Raw genomic sequence first — 20,246 nt, forward strand, 5'->3', positions numbered from 1 at the left:
TTGCTACCCATATGCTTTCATAAATAAAAACTTAATAAATAAAACAGAATACAAACCCATGATAAGAATGCAGGGGGTGATTGGGATGCAAAGTACAGCAGCAATTATGACCTGTCATTAGAAAAGAAAATGAAAAGAAAACCCATGAATGTCATGAACTACTGTCCCTTTAAATCATGACTCACATCGACGGACATCTGACACAGACCCAACTCTTTACATCAGTCAAGACTTATTTAAGACTCTCACTCGCCAAAAATTCTCATTTTGACAATTTTGCGTGCTTTTGTATGTGTAAGTGAGAGAGAACTCGATGCCCTCCTGGCGCGCTCTCTGAAGCGGCATTCTCTGCGCGTGCACGACGTGTGCGTTCACGGACAGTGTGCCAGTAAAGTTACAGAATTAACTTATCGAGTGTGTGTGTGTGTGTGTTTAACATAAACAAGCCGATAAAATGTCTAAACCTACCTCGTTCAGCAGAAAAGGTGTGTTATTCTTGAAGAACTCAGTGATGTCAGATCTACTCCTGGTCGTATAATCTCTTTTAAATAAAAAGTCATAACGTTAATGGTGTCTTCTTTTCTTGCCCATTACTCTGCCAGCTCCTGTTGAAGACATAAAGCGCTCTAAACACAGTTGTAAGTTACGGCACTTCAAATTTAACGTCATCACAGCTGCTAAATATCACCCCAGTAACGTTAATATTCCAGATGCTTTACGAGATGCTCGTTAACAAAAAAAACCGTTACACTGCATTAACAACAATAAAAAGTTAATAAACCTTTATTTATAAAACTGAAAGTGAGTACTGTAACACGTACCTCCACGCTGTATAACTTTAGAAGTGTAAGATGAGACGGTAACTTAACGTTATGCTGAAAATGTTGAATGCGACGGCTCCGACATCCATTTGCCAAACAAGCCAGGCAGCAACTAAGTTAAAGTTACAGTTTGTTACATTTAACAAAACATAATTTACTAAGGAAGAGTAAGAACCATTCTCAAAATCCTAAATCCGACTTTAAAATGAGATTTTGACCGAGACTATCTTCGTGAATAATGGCGCCTGCTCAAGCACTGGTTTCGCGCCGATTGTCGACTGAGCTTCTTGTACCCACAATGCAAAGCGTAATTTAAAAAAATACGGAGAAACACCTGTAAAAAGAAAATACGGACAATTCCTTTAAATTATTATGGTATATTGTACTGTATTTTTACGGACTTTTTTTACAGTGTTGCTTTTATCAGCCTCTGATGTATGCACAAGAATGCTGTATGTTCACCCAGCCTGCATGTGTCAGTCAAATAAAAGCACCATCATCATCACAACAAAATTATTTTATCCCCAGTTTTTAGAAAGTCGTGCCAAACACCCTTCTTATTGCTCTCTGTTTGTACTGTGAAAGGAAATTGACTTCAAGAGAAACTCTGAACAGATAACAGCAGTGAAAGTAACAAAGTCTTTCCAGTGCATTGTTGACTTAGTTATCTGTATTTGCTTAACTAATCAAACCAACTCCTATGACTCACGAAAAGAGTAAAATGAATTTCGTTTAATGACACCTTAGTGATCAGCTGTAGTTTAATTATACATGTAATTGATGTTATTGATAGTGGAGTTGACAGTTCCTGAAAATGTTAAACACACTACCTTAATTTAATAAAATGGCAGCTATTACTATTGGCAAGTACTAAATAAAAGTTTTGCCAAGAAATCATTCTAATATGCTGATTTAGTGCTCAAGAATAATTTATTATCAATTTTGAAAAGGGTTGTGCTGCTTAATGTCTTTCTCAGTTTTTTCAGGATTTGTGGATGAATAGAAAGTTCAATAAAACAAAATATTGACCAAAAGACTGTAACATTAGAAATGTCTTTACTATCACTTTGGATAATTGTATACATTTTTGCTGAATAAGTGTTTTTTTCCCTTCTTTTTTAATCATACTGACCCTGAACTTTTGAATTGTTGTACGTGGCTCTTGACTACTTTTGTGTTTTTATGGCGTTTTTTTTTTGTGATTTATGATGTTCTGCATTTAAACTGGCTGCAGGGTGAATAATTCATATCTGAATTGTTTAGGTGAATGATTCTTTAATGCAGTATTCACAACACAAAGCTTCCTTCCTAGGACAGCTGAACCATTTATTGATAGTAAGTTGCAAAAGCTTACTCAGTTGCTCAAATCAGCATGGTTATGTTCAATTGCACATTCTTGTGACAACATATTAGGCCCACATTTGCCTCAAAAGAGTTATTCAGTAACTTAACATACATTGGGCCCAACCTAATGAATGACATTGGGTAACCTCTGAGTACTGTCATAATAATAACGGTGATCATTTACATATAGAAGTCTCATATTCAACAGCCTGTTTAAATCTAAGGATCAGAGAGAGGGTAGTAATTGATCCTGTAAAACTAAATGACGGTTTTTTGGTGCAGGAAACCTGGCTAAATTTAAAAGTGGACCTCAGGGGGAAAAATTGCATCTAATCAGTATCTCACAGGGTAGATGAGATGATGCAAATTGGTGGTCTATGTATCCGGCTTTGGCACGAGACCATTTTCAAACAGTGTGATGGAAATAGACCGACTTTGAGTTTAAGGAGTCTGTTCTGGTGAGGGTTCGTGCTGTGACTGAACTGACACAGGGCTGAGCGTGACACTGCACCTGTGATGATAACATTAACTGACAGCGTGGTGTACCATAAGTCTGTTCTGTAGTGCAAATGAAATGCTGCATCAATGGGACTGGAGGCTGGAAGCTACGGAGAACTGTGCACATATCTTCCAGTTCTCAGCACCTTTAAAAAATTCATTGCTTCTCATTTGAGAAAGAGACATCTGGGGATAAAGAGAGAAATTATTCACAAACTGAAAACCTTTTGTGTGTTTCAGTATGTTCATTTGTATTTTTCATTCTTTGTTCCGCTTGAAGTCTTGTGTCACTGTTCATTAAGTTTAATGGTTTTAAAAGGATGCTTTGATATTTCATCATTATCTAGCAATGAAAATTGGGCAGCAGGAGCATTTCAAAAATCCAATACCACAGGTATTTTGGGTTATTTTTATTTATTTTTTGGTTCCAGAGTGTAAATGCTAATCTCATATTGTGAATGTGATTTATATACTAATGAGGAAAAATCATCAGCTATTTAATTAGTTTGTTCTGTATTCTGGCATGCTTTATATGTAGAAAACAGATTTATTTTATCTGAAGGCATTTCATTTCTTGGGATGCACTGATTAAATTCTAGATACCTATTTTGTGATATAACTATTAACTTATATGACTGATTATTAAGATTCTATACTTTGTCTAAATTCATTACAAATAAAACACTGAACACTAAAATCAATATTTTTGTTAAATTGGGTATTGCAACATGTTTAATATGAAAATTATTTAAAGAATTGATAAATATAATAAAAATATAATTTATTTATTTATTAGCATTTTTTTTTTTAAGATGAACATTAAGAGACCATTAGATGATGGCAAAGTTAATTTCCATGTAAAAAGAGAAAATGAGCATGCCCATTAAAAATGTAATATTGACTGGCACAAATTAAATAAATCTCTAATGTCAGTATGATACTGATAAATTGTGCATCTCGAACAATTTTATTTTATCTTGTTACATGAACATTAAGAAAAACTCACATTTTGTACTGAATTTAAAGGCAGGAAGTAACAACTTAACCCATCTTGTGGGTAACAAACAGGATCACCTCAACACCTCTGATCCTAGAGAGAACAGGTCTAATACTGATATCCTTGGAGAGAGAGTCCTTTTGAAATGACAGTGCTTTGATGCTTGTGCGAGAGGTTGAGTCAGACGTCCTTTTAGAGTGTGTTTCAAACTCAGAACTGGAACCTTACCTGGCCCCAAGGCACCATTCTGATTATTATTAACACAGATTGCTGGTGGTGTTTTCCATTAAGACTATGATAGACTGTCAGCTCTATAATGATTGTGTCTGTTACAGCTTGTCTGAAAGGTCATGGAGAATTTGAACCTAACACCTCTCTGGGGCTCCTTCATTCTCCGATTCTCATTTTCATCTCTCTATCTATCAGCAATTTCCGTCTTTCACATTCAGTCATACAGACTGGGCTAATTTTCCTCTACCTCTGTCCTTTTTGACATTACACTCCTAATCTTTACTCCTCCTCTCATTTTTCTTCCTCTCAGCATGTCGCCGTTTCTCTTGCTGGCTCGCTCACTCGATCTCTTCTCCTCTCTCTCTATTTTCCTGTCTATCCCTTATACCAAGCTCCGGGGCTCTGGCTAGTTAATTGGGGGATTGCACTTGTTCAAGGCTAATAGATACCCTAATGATTAGTCCTTCACTGTCTCCGCATTGCTGTGTTCCTCCAATAGCAGGTGTATTCAACTGTAAAATGAGCTCAAGACTGCCATTAGGTTTTTCGTATTTCGTTGTTAGCTTTAAGTCCATGACAGAATGTGTTTGTTCACAAGAAGAATATTTTAAATGTATACTGAATCTGTTATAAAACGTTACCTTGCTTAGTGGTATAATTTGAAATAAAAAAATTTTTTTTTGTGAAATTAGTTTTAAATGTCTCATTTTTTTAGCAGCTCCACATTGCTGAAATTAGTCGGCCTTCCTCATGCATCCTCATCATCCTTCTTTCTCACCATGCACCGTGTAGCTTTTTTGTGTTTTTTGTTATATACTGCTGGCTTCTAAAGTTGTATACAAAGAGAAATTTATGAGCAGCACAAATGAGGTTTTTAAATAGCGATTGATGCCAGTAGAATATTTATTTATTTTTTATTTTATTTTTTTTTATTTAATGACTTATTTTTAGCAGTCATTACTATAAATATTAGTATCACATGGTCCTTAAGAAATAACTCTAATGTGCAGATTTGGTGATCAAGAAACATTCCTTAATTTTATTAATGCTGAAAATGGTTATGTTACAGCTCAAAATTATTGTGTAAACACTGATACATTTTTTTCAGGTTCTTTGCTGAATATGAAGTAAAATTTTTACTTATATTGTACCCTTTTTTTATTGATCGTTTTTGGTGTTAAATAGTATAGTATAATTACTTTGGAACGATCTTTGCATCAAGACTGTGATGTCTAAAAATGCTGCCCACATAGGGAGCTCTGGAGGTTTTGGAGTAAACAGAGCAAATGTGGGCATAAGATCAAACCACTAATGAGGAGGCCACACTAACTGCTGAGGAGGACATCTGTGCTTTTCGGACAAGTGATCAGCAACAAGAAGAGGCCAATCAGAACACATTAATGCAGATGTTTGCTCCACAGTCCAAACCCACCGACACTTCTCACTTGCATCTTGTTTTCTGTATTGAGTTCTCACATTTCTAAATAAACCCTTATTTACATCTATTTACATTTTAGCAGATGCAGATTTTGTCCAGTTCATTTGAATAGATGTTTTTATTCTGAATGTGTATTTGCTCTTAAGCCAAACATTGAGATGCTGTTTAAAAACAACACTATTTATCTGCATTTCCCATGTTTTTAAAGATATGGTAAGTAGATACAGAGTCCACACAGCTAACATTTGAAGTACTGATGAAATCTGCAGTGTTTGCTCTGGACTCTTTACCATCAAATCTTCTGCACTTGGCATTCAAGTGCTTTTTAGTGGAAAGCACTGCAAGTTGTTTGTGCAAAGTCTTCCTGTCATGTGTTGCTTTTGTTTTTGATCTCGTGTTAGTACACTCGTTTCATGTTAAAGTAATTATTAACTTCTTATTGTAAGTTCTGAAATCATTCTTTAAGTTTGAATTCAACTCACACCTAATCATTAACTTTCATTAACTCACATTGATTTGGTGCTCTGTGCTCATGCCCAATGTGAATAGTCTACACATTGATTACAAAGTGAATAAAGAATGATGAGATTTGTGGATGCTGGGTGATACGCCCCCTAGAGGCTAATATGATACTGTTTTTTGAAAATGACAAGTTTATGGCTGTGAGAGCAGAGATTATAATTAATTTGGATGGGTTTATTAGGAAATACTGCACTGCTTTCCAGGCTGGATATTAAACTATCTCACACTGTAATATTAAAATTTTCTCACCCTCAAGTTGTTTCAAACCTGTATGAGTTTCTTTCTTCTGTTGAACACAGAAGAATATATTTTGAAGTAGGGCTGTATGAAATTGGAGAAAAATGCGATATGCGAAAGTATGCTAAATAATGCAATATTCGATATGCAATACAATATTTCTATTGTATTCATTTCTTGTATAAGTTTTATTCAAATATATTTAAAAAAATTATGTAACCAGCATATGTTTCACATTATTTCAGGGAAAAGAGGCATCACTACAACTTCTGAAAGTGAACAGCCATGTTTTACTGTTGCATAAAACAAATCGAACATGGTCAAGCCAGATGCTATGAATTGTTGTCTGGGTTCAGGAACGAGGGTTGATTCAACTGTGTTTGATTTTTCTGCCGAGCGTAGCTGATACAAATTAGGGCTGTATGATTAATCAAAATTAAACTCGAATCGTGATTTGGTAAAGGCTACAATTTGTTTTTTGTTTTCCTCATTTGCAGCTTGACAGTTCTCACTAGGGCAATATATCTAACGATAGTCAGTAAATCCGGTTCCGTGATTACTGCTAAATCGCCATCACCTGCTTTTAAATGGAGAGGCATTTAATAGACAGAGCCGTAGATAACTGACAAGCTATGCAATATCGCGTTCATTAGCCAAGATGAATCACCTTCGATAATGAACGCGATATTGCGTAGCTTGTCAGTGATCTACGACTCTGTCTATTAAAAGTCGCTCTATTTGAAAGCAGGTGATGGCGATTTAGCGGTAATCGAAGAACCGGATTTACTGACTAGGTGCGCATTATCATATCATTATATATATCGCCCAGCCCTAGTTCTCACGCAGAAACTCTAAAAATGCCTCGCAGAAGAAATGTACTGCATGTCATAACAGAAAATTCCTATCAAGTGTTGCCAAGTCCATGGTTTTACCTTGGAATTAGACTACTTTAACACTGTGGCCCCAGGTTGTTTTTCATGTCACTGTAATAAGAATTTTACCAAGGGAACCCAAGTGTGCCGCACAAGTATTGAAAAGTAAAGCCAAAATGTTTCGATTGCACCCAGGTGGATGGTCCCAGTATAGGTCAGGAGCGTGTGCTTGAGATTGACTCTCTTGATTCACTGTGGGAGTGTGGGCGGGATATGGCATTTACTGATTAAACTGCACTGAATGCCTCTCTTTTGACCTTTGATGACAGAAAAGGAGACCGAAAATATTGAATAGAAGAGACAAAACAGATCAAATCAGTAATTCAAGGCATAGATTGAAGCAGCATAAAGCAGTGTTTTTGTTGTAAATAAATGGGTAAATTATTTTCCACATTTTAAATTATCTTTTTCCACAGTGACATTTAAATGCATATATTTTCATTAATATTTTTGACATATCTGCATTTATTGTGGTAGAATATATTCCTGCCGTATTTAAGGACTCCATTTTAACTTTAACTTAAATGCCCCTATTATGCAATTTTTAAGGTTCCTAATATTGTTTTGGAAGTCTCCTACAATAGGTTTACATACATGCAAGGTCAAAAAACACTTTAGTTTTCACAAAATATACATTTAATATCACCTAATTTTCCAGTGACTCTCAAACGATTTGTTCAAAGCAGTTCTAAGATTCAATCTTTCTAAACCCCTCCTTTCCGTGATTGGTCAGATGGCCCTGTCTGTTGTGATTGGTCTACCGCGTACAGCACATGTCACAATCGATATACCCATTGCCATAGTTGCGTATTTTGAATGCTCAAGAGAAATTATAAGGATTTATTATTTATCATACTTGCAGGTTATGATTATGATATGTTGCAGTGGAGACATCTGGTCCAAATAAACTGGGAACTGATCCATCTTTCAAGAGCAAGCGTTTAGTGAAACCCGCGTTGAACTCCCCGAGATTAGAGAAGCGCTACTGTGAATTTTAACCACTGATTCTTTGCAGTCTCAACTTTCAGAAGTAAAAATAAAACAAATTTACTTTCACAGCGTAGGAAACCATGTCTCCTCGACATGATGTTTACCACACAAACAAGCCACAGTGTTTGAGGGTGGGTCAAGTTGTTCGCGGTTGGCCAACATAGAACATACAGTAGGTGGGAATAATGCAAATGTGTTACCCTGTGACATGTAGCCATCACGGAAGTAGGATTCAAATTACTGATGACTCGTTTAGGCTGTTCAGAGCCTCAATTCTTTCTTTTGGGAGACAATAACTTTGTTCACTTTAAGCTTTAAATCTTTGCAGATTGTTTACATTCACGTACAGCTACGTTACACACTGCATGAAAGGCAATATTCAAAATGGCATAATAGGGGCACTTTAATTTAACTTGAAGTGTTATATTACAGTCACAGTGATGAGAAAATTATTCCATAAATAAATAAAACTGCATAGAGGGCAGATGGAGATAGTGCCCTATTCTAAGAGCATTAGCTCTTAGACCACCCATGTTTTAGTTTTAAAGTTTTGATTAACTACATTTGGACACATGTTTGTTTTAAGAGCAGCTGAAGCCCTGTTTATATCTAAATAAAATGTGATGTCATTGTTTATTCATCTTAGGCTGTGAAGACATTGTGGCAGACAGCATCTCGCTGGACTCTGTGGTGGCCATCCTGAAGTGGAGCTCACAGCCTTACGGCTCCAAATGGGTTCATCGGCAGGCCATGCACTTCCTGTGCGAGGAGTTCAGCCAGGTCATGACCTCTGACGTCCTCTACGAGCTTAGCAAGGAATATCTGCTGGCGGCCATTCAGTCTGATTACCTGCAGGTGATAACCGTACACCAATTCTCCTTGGGTGCTTTGCAGATTTCCCAGTGCAAGATTATCTAGTTCAGGATTTTAGGGGAGCTGTTAATGAATCAAATAATCTGCACTGTAAATACAGATACATGCTTCCTAGATATGAAAAATAACATTTTGTTAACTATAGAGTTGTTCAAACTGGACATGTTATTGGATCCTCAGACAGAATATGTTCATGTGTGCAAACAATGAGGTGCTTTTTTTTATGAAATGTGGGTTGTTAAAAAGGGGTTCACTCAGAAAAAGGCTCGCAATTGTTAATCTGAATAAAAATCTTCTAGGTCAGTATTTCTAACAACTTAGCTGTAAGGTCTGTTACACATGATCTTTGTGCAGTTTCGTCAAGGTTAAACTCATTTTCTCTCTGGAAGCATACAGTGTTAATTCAGGGTAACTGAATCATATTGCACTATTGAGAAATTTGTTTATTTCAGTCCACAAAAAATTACAGGATTTCAGGCCTATCCATTTCAGACAGCAGAGTGTCCGTATCAGTATGTTTATTGATCTCTGTTGATTCGAGCTCCCTTCTCTTAAAGGTCACCTGCTTTTGTTTTTAGACAAATGAGTCCGCTGTATCAGATGACCCCCTTAAGTCTCTTTGTGAGCTTATATAGAGAGCCTGGCACACAGTCTGTTAGCGCCTTCACACTCCTGTGCGCAGGGCTCCAGAGTGCACCTAAAACGGTCTAAATATTAATTTGCAAGTTAAGTTTTTGCTAGGATTGCCACTGGCAATTATATACATTTACAAGTTACAACTTGAAAATTTGCATGCCTTTTTTCCCCGCTTGTTTTGCGATCACATTTTTTGTTATGTCAATGTAAAAGTGGAAAAAACACTGTTGACTACACCTCCTAAAACTGCTCCAGTTGTGGCAGAATGAGAGAGAGAAAATGGAGATGTGCGAAGTAAAAATTTTTGCACAATTTGAGCAAACTACAACAGGTAAAGCTGTCAGCTGTGTGGATATTAGAAATATCATGAACAATTCTTGTTTCTAATCGATACTGATATGACTTCTTAACAAAATACACTTTGTTCTATCAATGCTTGAACTTCATAATATTTGTATTGCACTAGCCGTCCTATTATCACAACAAGCTTTGTGCTCTTTTACATTTTAATAAAGTATCAGCTTTAAATTTTACAATGCCAATGCAATGCCACGTAACAATACATTTACCTCAGAATAACCATTCGGCGTCCATAAGCTCATTAGTCGGCAAGAAAAAAATAACCACAGGAGAAAAAAAGAGGAGCATTTAGTTAAATTTCTGCAGTATATTGATTATTCATATTTTTACTTAACCTGTTGTCTACATAAGAAAGAATGCAAAGAGCTAAAGATAAAATTCAACACCTTCTTTATATTTGCATGTTACTAATGAAGAAGAACAGAATGGATGTGTGCAAGACATATCACAACATTTATCGGATGCATGGAGGAGGAGCCCAAACTTCACTAAATGGCCAAGTGATGCTGACATAGTTATGGTTCATGATATTGGCACAGATTATGTGTAATAAACAGTTCTTTGTGATTATATATAGTTCTCAAGTTGGAAAAGGCGTTTAGCTCCCACTTTAATGAACCCAGGACATGTTCCCAGGACATCTACAAGTTGGATTAAAATGCTGATAAAGACAAGAAAAGATGAGAGACAAACACATGACAATATGTCTGAAATGTTAGTGTTAAACTAAATTTTTCTGTGATGCTTAAAATGTTAGTTAACAAATAGGTATGAATAATTCATTTGTAAATCCTTCTGAATAAAAATTGTTGTTGTTGTTTGGACTTGGTCAAGACTTACCAAGACATAAGAGCTGTTGGTCATGTCTAAATCCTGTTCTCTCTCTCTCTCTCTCTCTCTCTCTCTCGCTCTCGCTCTCGCTCTCGCTCTCGCTCTCTCTCTCTCGCTCCCTCTCTCTCTTTCTCGCCCCTAGTTTCAGGTCTGCATTCTACTACTGTCGTGTAAAAAAGGCAAAAAATTAAAATAATTTAATTTAAGGAAAGTGTGGCCACCTTGATATTAAAAAAATGTAATTTAGTTTGAGGGTTAATCTGTGTCCATTAAACCGGGATCAGCTTCTGACGATGAATAAAATGAGATTTTGGCTGTGCAATATTCTCAGTAAGATAAGATAGTAGAAAAATCATTTTGCTGAGGTTTTGCCTGGCACCTGCAGGACCCGCTGTTATGAAATACATTCCTGTTTTTCCATTCGATATCGTCCTAATAAATGTGCCATCTTTAAGCTTCTCTTCTTCAGCTTTGCAGCACTGACTAAATTCAGTAACATAAACTTGTACTGTTCTTCTCCGCACTTCACAGGCCAGTGAACAGGACATCCTCAAGTATGTTGTAAAGTGGGGTGAACACCAGCTCATCAGGAGGATGGCCGATAGAGGTATCACACATCTCTCTAGATATGTCTCTCTAGACACACATTAAAGGAATAGTTCATCCAAAAATTAAAAAATCGGTCTTTTATTTACTCACCCTCATGTTGTTCTAAACGTAATGTTGTTTTTTCATGAAACAAAAAAGCCTTCATATACAAATCTTAAATGTGGTCTGTTTGACTTGTGCTATATTTTAACCTGAATTGCTGTGCCCAAGTGATATTGATCATATTTATGGTGCTTATGGGAGCATGATAGCCTGTTGTCCCCATCCACCTTCATTGTATGGAAAAGAGCAGCTCACATATTTTGCTAAACTACTACTTTTGTGTTCCATGGATGAAAGAAAGTTATACAGGTTTGGGCCAACATGAAATTGACAAAGAAAGGTCTAGATTTAAATTTTTGCCTGAACTATTCCTCCATATTTTTCATAGACATGCATACTTTTCTCTGGGCTGAACTTTTTTTCTGTGTCACTGAATTTGTCCATTTCCACCTTTTGCTATAGATGGTGTTCTATACTATCCCAGTCTAATGATTTATTCCCCAATCCTCATAATGTCTAGTAATGTCTATAATTGGCTCAGCACGGAGAAATCAGGGCAAGTGCTTTGCAATACAGAAGCGTAGCATATGTCTGGCGGCTCCAGACCTGGGTCTGCAGTTGCTCTGTGTATCCAATAGAATCAAATATACCCAGACTAACACTATCTTGAACGTTTATAGCTAGTGCCAAACCGCAAACACGATTTCTGATTGCTTTTCCCCAGAACACATTTTGAAGGGAAACAGCAATGCACCTATTCACCTTCATTTTGTCATTAACCAATCTTTATAGATGATACTGATTTGCTGTCTGTGGTGCATATACTGTAGTAATTCAGGGTCCAATGCCATGCAGCATCCCTAGAGCAGAGGAGCTTAAATTCCTCGCTCAAGGGCACGGCTGCAGTCAGGAGCTGCATGGTGATACCGCTAATCCTCTGGAAGCACACACCCGCCCACCCATCTTTGCTAATCTATATTGTGGGCTAGAAAAGTTTGGCCACCGTTTCCTCCAACTCAAATTCTTGTGTGTGTATGTGTTTGAAACGGTGTGTATCTGTGTGTTGCCCAGAGCCTAACCTGTTAAGTGGTACTGCACATAGTGTGAATAAACGTGGTGTGAAAAGAAGGGATCTGGACCTGGAAGAGCTTAAAGAGATTCTGTCTCCACTGCTGCCTTTTGTCAGAACGGAGCACATATTACCAACCAACAGTGAGGTCCTCTCCGATACTGTGAGTGTGTTTGTGTGTCTTCTTTGTGTCTTCTGGTTTGTACAGTTTAAACAGGAACTTTAAGGGGCAGTCAGACTTGCTTTTTAACTCCATGCAGCTTCTCTTAATTGACGTTTACAGTTCTTTTAAAAGATTCGGGGTCAGTAATATATATATGCTGTTTATATATATATATATATAATTTTTTTTTTTTTTTGTGCTGTTCTTTTGACATTTCAATGCATCAAAGAATCCTGAAAAAATGTTTCATGCTTTTCACACAAATATTAAGCCGGACGACAGTTTTCAATAACGATTACAAGCAAATCAGCATATTATGATTTCTGAAGGATCATATGACACACATGCCATTACAGCAATAAATTACATTTTGAAATATATAAAAATATAAAACAGCAATTTTAAAATGTAGCAATATTTCACAGTGTTGCTGTTTTATAAAGGAAAAGCCTCAAAGATAAAATAGAAAAGAGTAGCGTTTAATCCTATATCGTTCTATTATTTTTTTTTTCACCAGTCTTGAAATTAATCGTTTACAAATTACATCATCTTTCCATCGTTCTTCTAGACCTCTCTCTTCAAGTATCGGTAAAGACTTTTCCTCTGCTTTTAACAGATGAAGAGGGGTCTGATCAGCACTCCTCCCTCTGACATGCTGCCCACAGCAGAGGGAGGCAAAGCCAACGCCTGGCTCCGGCAGAAGAGTGCTGGCATTTATGTTCGCCCACGGTTATTTTCTCCTTCTGTAGAGGAGGCCAAGGTAGGATGCTCTTCCTCACCTCACATACGTAAAAAAAAGTACTTTTTTAAATTTTATAAATTTGTAGTAAGTGAATCAAACCTTTTTGGAAAGGCACTTGGTTTATATAATAATCTTAGTGCAGTTATTAGCTACACTCTTTTCATTATATGACTTGCATTTAACTTTGTGTTTTCCTCCAGGTGGTTTTGGAGGAGATAATGGTCGAGCAGACTGACCTGGTTAGGCTGCGCATGGTTCGCATGTCCAATGTACCCGACACACTCTACATGGTAAACAATGCCGTCCCCCAGTGTTGTCACATGATCAACCACCAGCAAATGGCTGGCAGCCAGACCGCTCCACCGTCTGTGGTTGCTAATGAGATACCAGGTGGGTTAAGCCAGTCTTCAAATCTAAGCACTATATATTCGTATAAAATACTTGTTTATACATGATTGTGGTGTTTATGAAACTGACTCATTTTATCAAGTCATTTTATTATTCAAGTCATTCACAGAGGCCAAGTATAAACCAAGTAAATCATGTCCTAATCTAGATGTAGTCGCAAATCCCATAAATCAAACCATGAGACATGGTGTTCTCAAGTTAATTTTGCTATTCTATTTTTTTCAGATATATATTATGTGAGTGGAAACATTGGCCTTGTATGTTTGGCAAACTTTTTGATCCTGTGGGTGTTATGTAAAACAATAAAAAACACCAATAATAAAAATATAATTTATTTATAAACTATGTAATATTGTTAACTGATGGGCTTATTCATCTGAATTTGCACATTAAATAAGTCATCTGTTTTCCTTTCATCACCTTGTCTTTCAGTGCCCAGGTTGGCAGTAGTGAAGGAAATGATCCGTAGGCTTCAGGAGCTGCGTCACACAGACCAGGTGCAGCGAGCATATGCTCTGAACTGTGGTGAGGGCGCCACAGTCAGCTACGAGCTGCAGATCCGTGTGCTTCGAGAGTTTAGCCTACCAGACGGGGCTGCAGAACTCCTACAGGTAACCCAGCACATCCTGTTTGCGTGGAGACTGACAAGTGTTGCTATGGCTAGCGTGAATTTATCTGACTTTCATGTCAGTTAGTATTACCTCTGCCTTTGAATACAATTTATTTTCCTGTGATTGCAGGTACTTGTACTGATTTTGTTCCAAAAAAAAAAAATATTAAAAAGAGAGAATTGTGTTATTCAGATTTTACCACTCCTTCAATGCATTGCAAATATCTGTATTAATGTGTGTGTCTGTGTATCTACACTATCATACAACAGTCCGGTCTCTTATACCTCAGCAAGACTGGTTATTTGATAAAAATACAGTAAAAACTATTTTCTTTTTAATAACTTTCTATTTTATCATATTTTTATGTAATTACATAATTTATTCTTATGATGGCAGGAGAATAGACTCACATTTCTACTGTAATTATTTCATGTGATAACTTGACTTGTCACTTCACATGTAAATAAAAAAAAATATTAAAAGGCCTTCCTTTTACAAGAATGTCAACTATAGTGTACTGAGAATCTAGTGTGCACTTGCAGTCCTACAAAATTTTGGATGGGAACAACTGCATTCATACACCTCGGCATCACTCCATGTTATTTTGACTAGCATGTTTCTCCAATTACTGTGCCCTTGGTTTTGAAATTCCCTGAGCTCTTGAACTGCTGTGATATCTTCTTGTTCTCACAATTAATTGACCAGTGAACTTACACTGGATAGTTTGGAAGGAGTCAAAACCTCTTCAGCATTCCAGACAACCTATTAAATCTCTTTTTTGAAGCATGTCTAGCACAAACATGCCCGAGGGTCCTTAAAAAGTCTTAAATTTTACAAGAAGGTCTTAATTATGATTTCAGGAGGTCTTAAATTTGGTCACAATTGTAAACTTAAACTGTGAACCTTTAAAGCAGGGTCTAAAAATATATATGGTCTTTTTCTAAAATACATTTTATACTTATACATTTAACTAAAGAATCCTGCAAGCACTTGGATTTTTCTTCCTTTACTCATACTGCACTATATGTGGTTCAGTAAGGTTGAATGTTACAGGGACAGATTATTGCAAATGCAGATCCCAGTGTATTCTGGTTAAACTAATTTTTTTGTTTTAATTTTTGACAAGGTTTCATATGGTGGTGTGTTCTTAATGACACCTTTCCTAAAAATATATCCACAGTGCACAGGCTGAGCCGCCCTCCGAGTCCACATAGAAAAGTTAGTACAACACACAAGCTGCTCTGCAGTGTGCTGTTTGAGTCAATAAATTACTCTGGGATATTTGTTTATTTTCACTCGGAGGGAGTGCGAGCCAAGTAAAAAAATTTAATAACTTCAGTAATTTGTGGATTAATGCTTACTGGAGACACGAACGGTTTCAAATGATTCAGTCCGATTTCACTAAGAAGAAGCAGTTAAATCGAACGATTCGTTTCGTGAACCAGACATCACTAGTACAAAGGGAAGAGCTACTGATACGTAGTGTATTAAATCTGTGCATTAGTTTGAGCCTTTTCTTTTTAACAGTTTTAAACCTCAGTTACTGTGCGCTCTTGAAGAGAGTTTCATCGTTTAGACTGTAGTAACCGAACGCAACACGCAGTTTGATTGAACTTGAATTTAATGACTTAAATATTCATCTGTATATTATTATTTTTAAGAAATTATGTAGTTGTTAAATTGTATACACTTAATTGCAGTACAAATGAATGTGTTCATTAGTACATTAATACATTTATAATAATTTATATTGACACATTATATTAAATAATGTGAAAATTGACCAATGTTTTTACCCTGCAAACACACAGAGCTGTAAATGTGGATTGAGAAGAAGATAATGGATGGTAAAACAATTATTTAATTAATATTATAATTTGATAATAATTGTTTCAATGAATACTTTGGACTTAAGATTTTATTAAAAGTGGTTTAAAGGCTGAAAAGTGAAGTAAGTAAGCTTTATTTCTATAGCACTTTTCACAGACAAAAAGGTCACAAAGTGCTTCACAAAAAAAAAATATATATATATATATATATATATATATATGTTATGTGTATATGTTAAGTGTATATATATATATATGTATATATATATATACACTTAACATATATACATATACACATATACTCATAACATACAAATATACACAAATACACAAAAACATACAAAACCATATTGCTAATTAAATGCTTGTCTAAAAAGATGCTTCTTAAGGCGTTTTTTAAAAGCTTCCACTGAGTCCAAAGCTCTCAAGGCTAATGGCAGGGAGTTCCAGAGCCTTGGAGCCACCACACAGAATGCTCGGTCACCTCTTGTTTTAAAACGTGTTCTAGGAACAGTTAAAAGGTCTTGGCCTGAAGACCTCAAAGAGTGACCAGAAGTGTATACATGCAGTATATCCTGGATATAAGAGGGAGCTTGATCATGTATCATTTTATAAAACTTTTTGTGTAACCTTGTATCTGAACTGTAAATCCTGCTTTTTATAATAATTTTACAGTTCAATATGTTACTATAGACATTGCCCTACCCCGCTCATATGGAATAAATTTTATTTGTGCAGGTCTTAAAAGTCTTACATTTAAGCTTAAAAGTCCTGTACATGTACTGTGTTTCAGAATCCGCACAAATTCTTTCCCGAGGAGCGTTTTGGAGACGAGAGTCCCGTCCTGGCCTTACGGCAGTCAGGTCGCTGCCGGGTCAACAGTACACCAGCTGTGGAGAGCATGTTCACTGACCTGGAGGCTCTGGTGGGCTTCCGCCCCCCTCTGCCCCCTCCTCCTCCACCCTACCATCCCCCAGCCACACCGGGCCATAGCCAGCAGCAGTATAAAACGGGCTGGAGACCTCGGGTCCCCACCCAACCTCCCTCCAGATCTTTCTCCTACCCCTGCAATCATGCACTCCTTCACAGGCAGCCCTCGTCCAAGATGACCAGCCCAGCCTACCCACCAGGAGCCAAGCCCCTGCCCCCAGACTGCACTAATGCACAGGGGGGGAGGAATCTTCATCCTGACAAGCAAATGGTGATTAATACCAATATATTATTTTCATTATAATTTATATTAATTTATACGATCTAATTAATTAATTTATTTATTTTTGTTATTATTATTCATGTGAAATGTGTAGATTTTTGTAGGATTTGGTTATGAACTGCACTGAGAAGCTATTCTATTATTTTGTCTAAATAAATTCAAGTGAATTTAGGCATTACAGCATTATATTGTACAGTATGAAAAATGGGTTTTCATTTAGAGTTCACTAAAGAATATGTTTAATTTAAATACTCATTATCTGATTTATTCTAGCAGACCATGGAGCCTGTTATCAACGAGTTCATGCCGGACATCGCCATGGGTGTTTCAGCAATGAGCCTGAAGGAGCGGCGCCTTCCGGAGGTCTCCATGGAGGTAGAGAGTCACGAAGCCCACCCTCATCTTGCTACAGCACCTCCCATCTCCCACAGCTACTCGAGTCGTCACCCGCACTCTTCCCGAAAGCGGCATGCAGCCGAACCCAAGCCTGAGGGCCCACAGCCTGACTTCCCAGATCTCTACGAGTTCCCAGGCCGTCACGTGCCTCCCTACAGTGGACCGGACCTCTATATCCACAGCCGTCAGGCAGGTGGTGGAGCACCACCTCCGTCCTACTCCGAGGCTTCAGAATCCCTCCGCCTGGATGTTCTGGAACAGCCTCCGCAGAGACTAGGCTTGGCAATCGTCTCACAAGGGGGCGTTGCACAAGCTGTGCAGAGGTCATGGCCCATAAATGAGACGGACCTCACCTGTGGGCTTGGCCCCTCCACAGAACATTATGAGGAATGGCCCATGGGCCGCCGGCCTGCTCCAGAAGGAATGGGGTTGAGCTTAGGAGCGAACGTTGGGTCTGAGGACGAGGGAGGGTTGGGTACCCGAGACCGCAGGTCACCCAGCAAACCTGAATACCCCTACAGAAAGTCTGCTCTCTGACCCCTGATTAAAAAGAGACTGAGGACTGATTTAAATGCTAAGTGTAAGCTAACAGGTAAGGCACCAGCAGTCCTGCACTTTGTGTTCTTTCGAGGGCCGACAGTATCTTGAAGTGATGAACACCCATAAGCTACGTGAGTGACTGCTTTTCTGAAGACTAGAGGGAGATGTTCTGTAAACTGCTCTGGATAGGTTTAAAAGGAAGAGGAAGAAGAGCTTGGTTTGGTTGTGTGCACCCTGGAAAAAGGTTAAAAATGCTAAATATTTTAATCTGAGAGGTCCAAGGACTTCATTCAACAGCCCTGAAATGTTTTTCTTTGTTCTGTATAACCAGGTTTTCAGATTTCCCTCACATGCTGCATATTAATGTACAGATATCACAGTATATTTCTTTAACTGTCATGTCCCAGAACAGACGAGACTGAGATGACTGGAGAAATATACATTCATCTAGATGCACAGATTTCATTCCTTGGGAGTAAAGTAAAAAACAAATATGAAGGCACTACGTTGCAAGATCATCATTTTGTCTAGTCATTGACAAACAGCTCCTTCTTCATTTGAGGGCAGAGTGGCAGTAATAGTTTGTGTAATCTGCTGTATATGCTGGCTTTTACATTAGCCTGTGCAATTTAAAAGCCGAGATAAAACACAAAAAAGAAAACAAATAAAATCCCCTGTCTCCTATGAGGCAATTTATCAGGCATTGCAATGGCACAGATGTACCATTGAATGTGAATGGGCTTTGTTTTAGCATGTTCCACAACTCAGATCTGCAAGATTTATTCCAGTGTATTTAACTTTAAAAACTATCTGTCCTCTCAAACAAACATTTGGCATCCTCTTTTGCATTCAGATTCTCTTTCCAAGGCTGCAGTTGGTGGCATTACAGAGAGACTGCAAATATGGGTTGATCATTATCAGCCTCGTTCTCTAGAACTGTACAGGACGTGCAACCAAACCAACCTCACACCACATCCTCTGTCTTCTGGTTCTGTAGGATGGCAGAAGTCCATGGCTGGGAGTTCAGTAGCTTTTCTGTGCTGCTTCTGTCAGCAGATGACCAACAATTATGATGTCATGAACAGGCTTTGCAAAAAAACAGAATTCTGTGTTAGTGTCTTGGACACAAGGATTTAGAGTATGGACTTTTGATTTGTTACACAACTCTTTAAGAAACAATATCATACACACTGCTGCACACCATACCTTATAGATGAAGTGACTTATTTAAAGCTTTTTTAACATATGAAATACTTGTATTCTTAAATAATTGTGCAATAGTGCAGATTTTTTTCATTTTAAATATTCATTTTGCTTTCTTCTCCTCACAACCTTTCTCAGATTATACTGACACAGCAAATATGCAGGCTAGTTCACCCAAAATGCAAATTCTGTCGTCTTTTACTCACCCTCATGCTGTTCCAAACCTGTGACTTTTTTTCTCTCTATAGAACACTAAAGAAGATTTTTTTAAGAATGTTTTTTCTCCATACAGTCAAAGTCAGTGGGGTCCAAAAACATCAACATTGGATTGCACCCTATTGGCTTTTTTGTCTGGACCAAAAAGCCTCGAGACATTTGTTCGAAATATCTTTTGTGTTGTGCAGAGAGAAAATATATCACACAGATTTGAAATGACATCAGGGTTAGTGAATGATGAAAGAATTAGAATTTTGGGTGAACTATCACTTTAAGATAATCAACAATAGCCTTTCCCCACAAGTGATGATGGTACTGTATTCTCACACGCTCTCAAAAATTATTATATAAGAATCTCTTGTTCTGTTAGACTGGATGGGATCTCTGTTGAATATCCAAACGATCCTCAGCTGTATCCATCTCAGATTTTTCACTTTGAGTGCTTCTTTCTTTTGAGCACAAGAAGCGTTTTATTGGTTGAAAGCACAACGTACT

General features: G+C 37.4%; 1 protein-coding gene across 2 annotated transcripts in view; it reads left to right on the plus strand.

Annotated features, from left to right (window-relative positions):
• The window catches only part of LOC132092443 (BTB/POZ domain-containing protein 7-like), a 62,145-nt gene extending 42,427 nt beyond the window's left edge, over window positions 1-19,718 (plus strand). The window contains exons 4-11 of one of the 2 annotated variants that reach the window (XM_059498676.1): window positions 8,657-8,865; window positions 11,242-11,317; window positions 12,433-12,593; window positions 13,210-13,353; window positions 13,536-13,725; window positions 14,176-14,354; window positions 16,977-17,384; window positions 17,670-19,718. In XM_059498676.1, coding sequence (XP_059354659.1) covers window positions 8,657-8,865; window positions 11,242-11,317; window positions 12,433-12,593; window positions 13,210-13,353; window positions 13,536-13,725; window positions 14,176-14,354; window positions 16,977-17,384; window positions 17,670-18,329 — 2,027 coding nt within the window. In that variant the 3' untranslated portion in view covers window positions 18,330-19,718. The remainder of the gene's footprint in view (window positions 1-8,656; window positions 8,866-11,241; window positions 11,318-12,432; window positions 12,594-13,209; window positions 13,354-13,535; window positions 13,726-14,175; window positions 14,355-16,976; window positions 17,385-17,669) is intronic. The other variant, XM_059498677.1, reaches the window with a different exon arrangement.
• Window positions 19,719-20,246: the final 528 nt, after the last annotated feature.

The sequence above is a fragment of the Carassius carassius genome, chromosome 18, assembly GCF_963082965.1.
Source record: "Carassius carassius chromosome 18, fCarCar2.1, whole genome shotgun sequence".
Taxonomy (NCBI): Eukaryota; Metazoa; Chordata; class Actinopteri; order Cypriniformes; family Cyprinidae; genus Carassius; species Carassius carassius.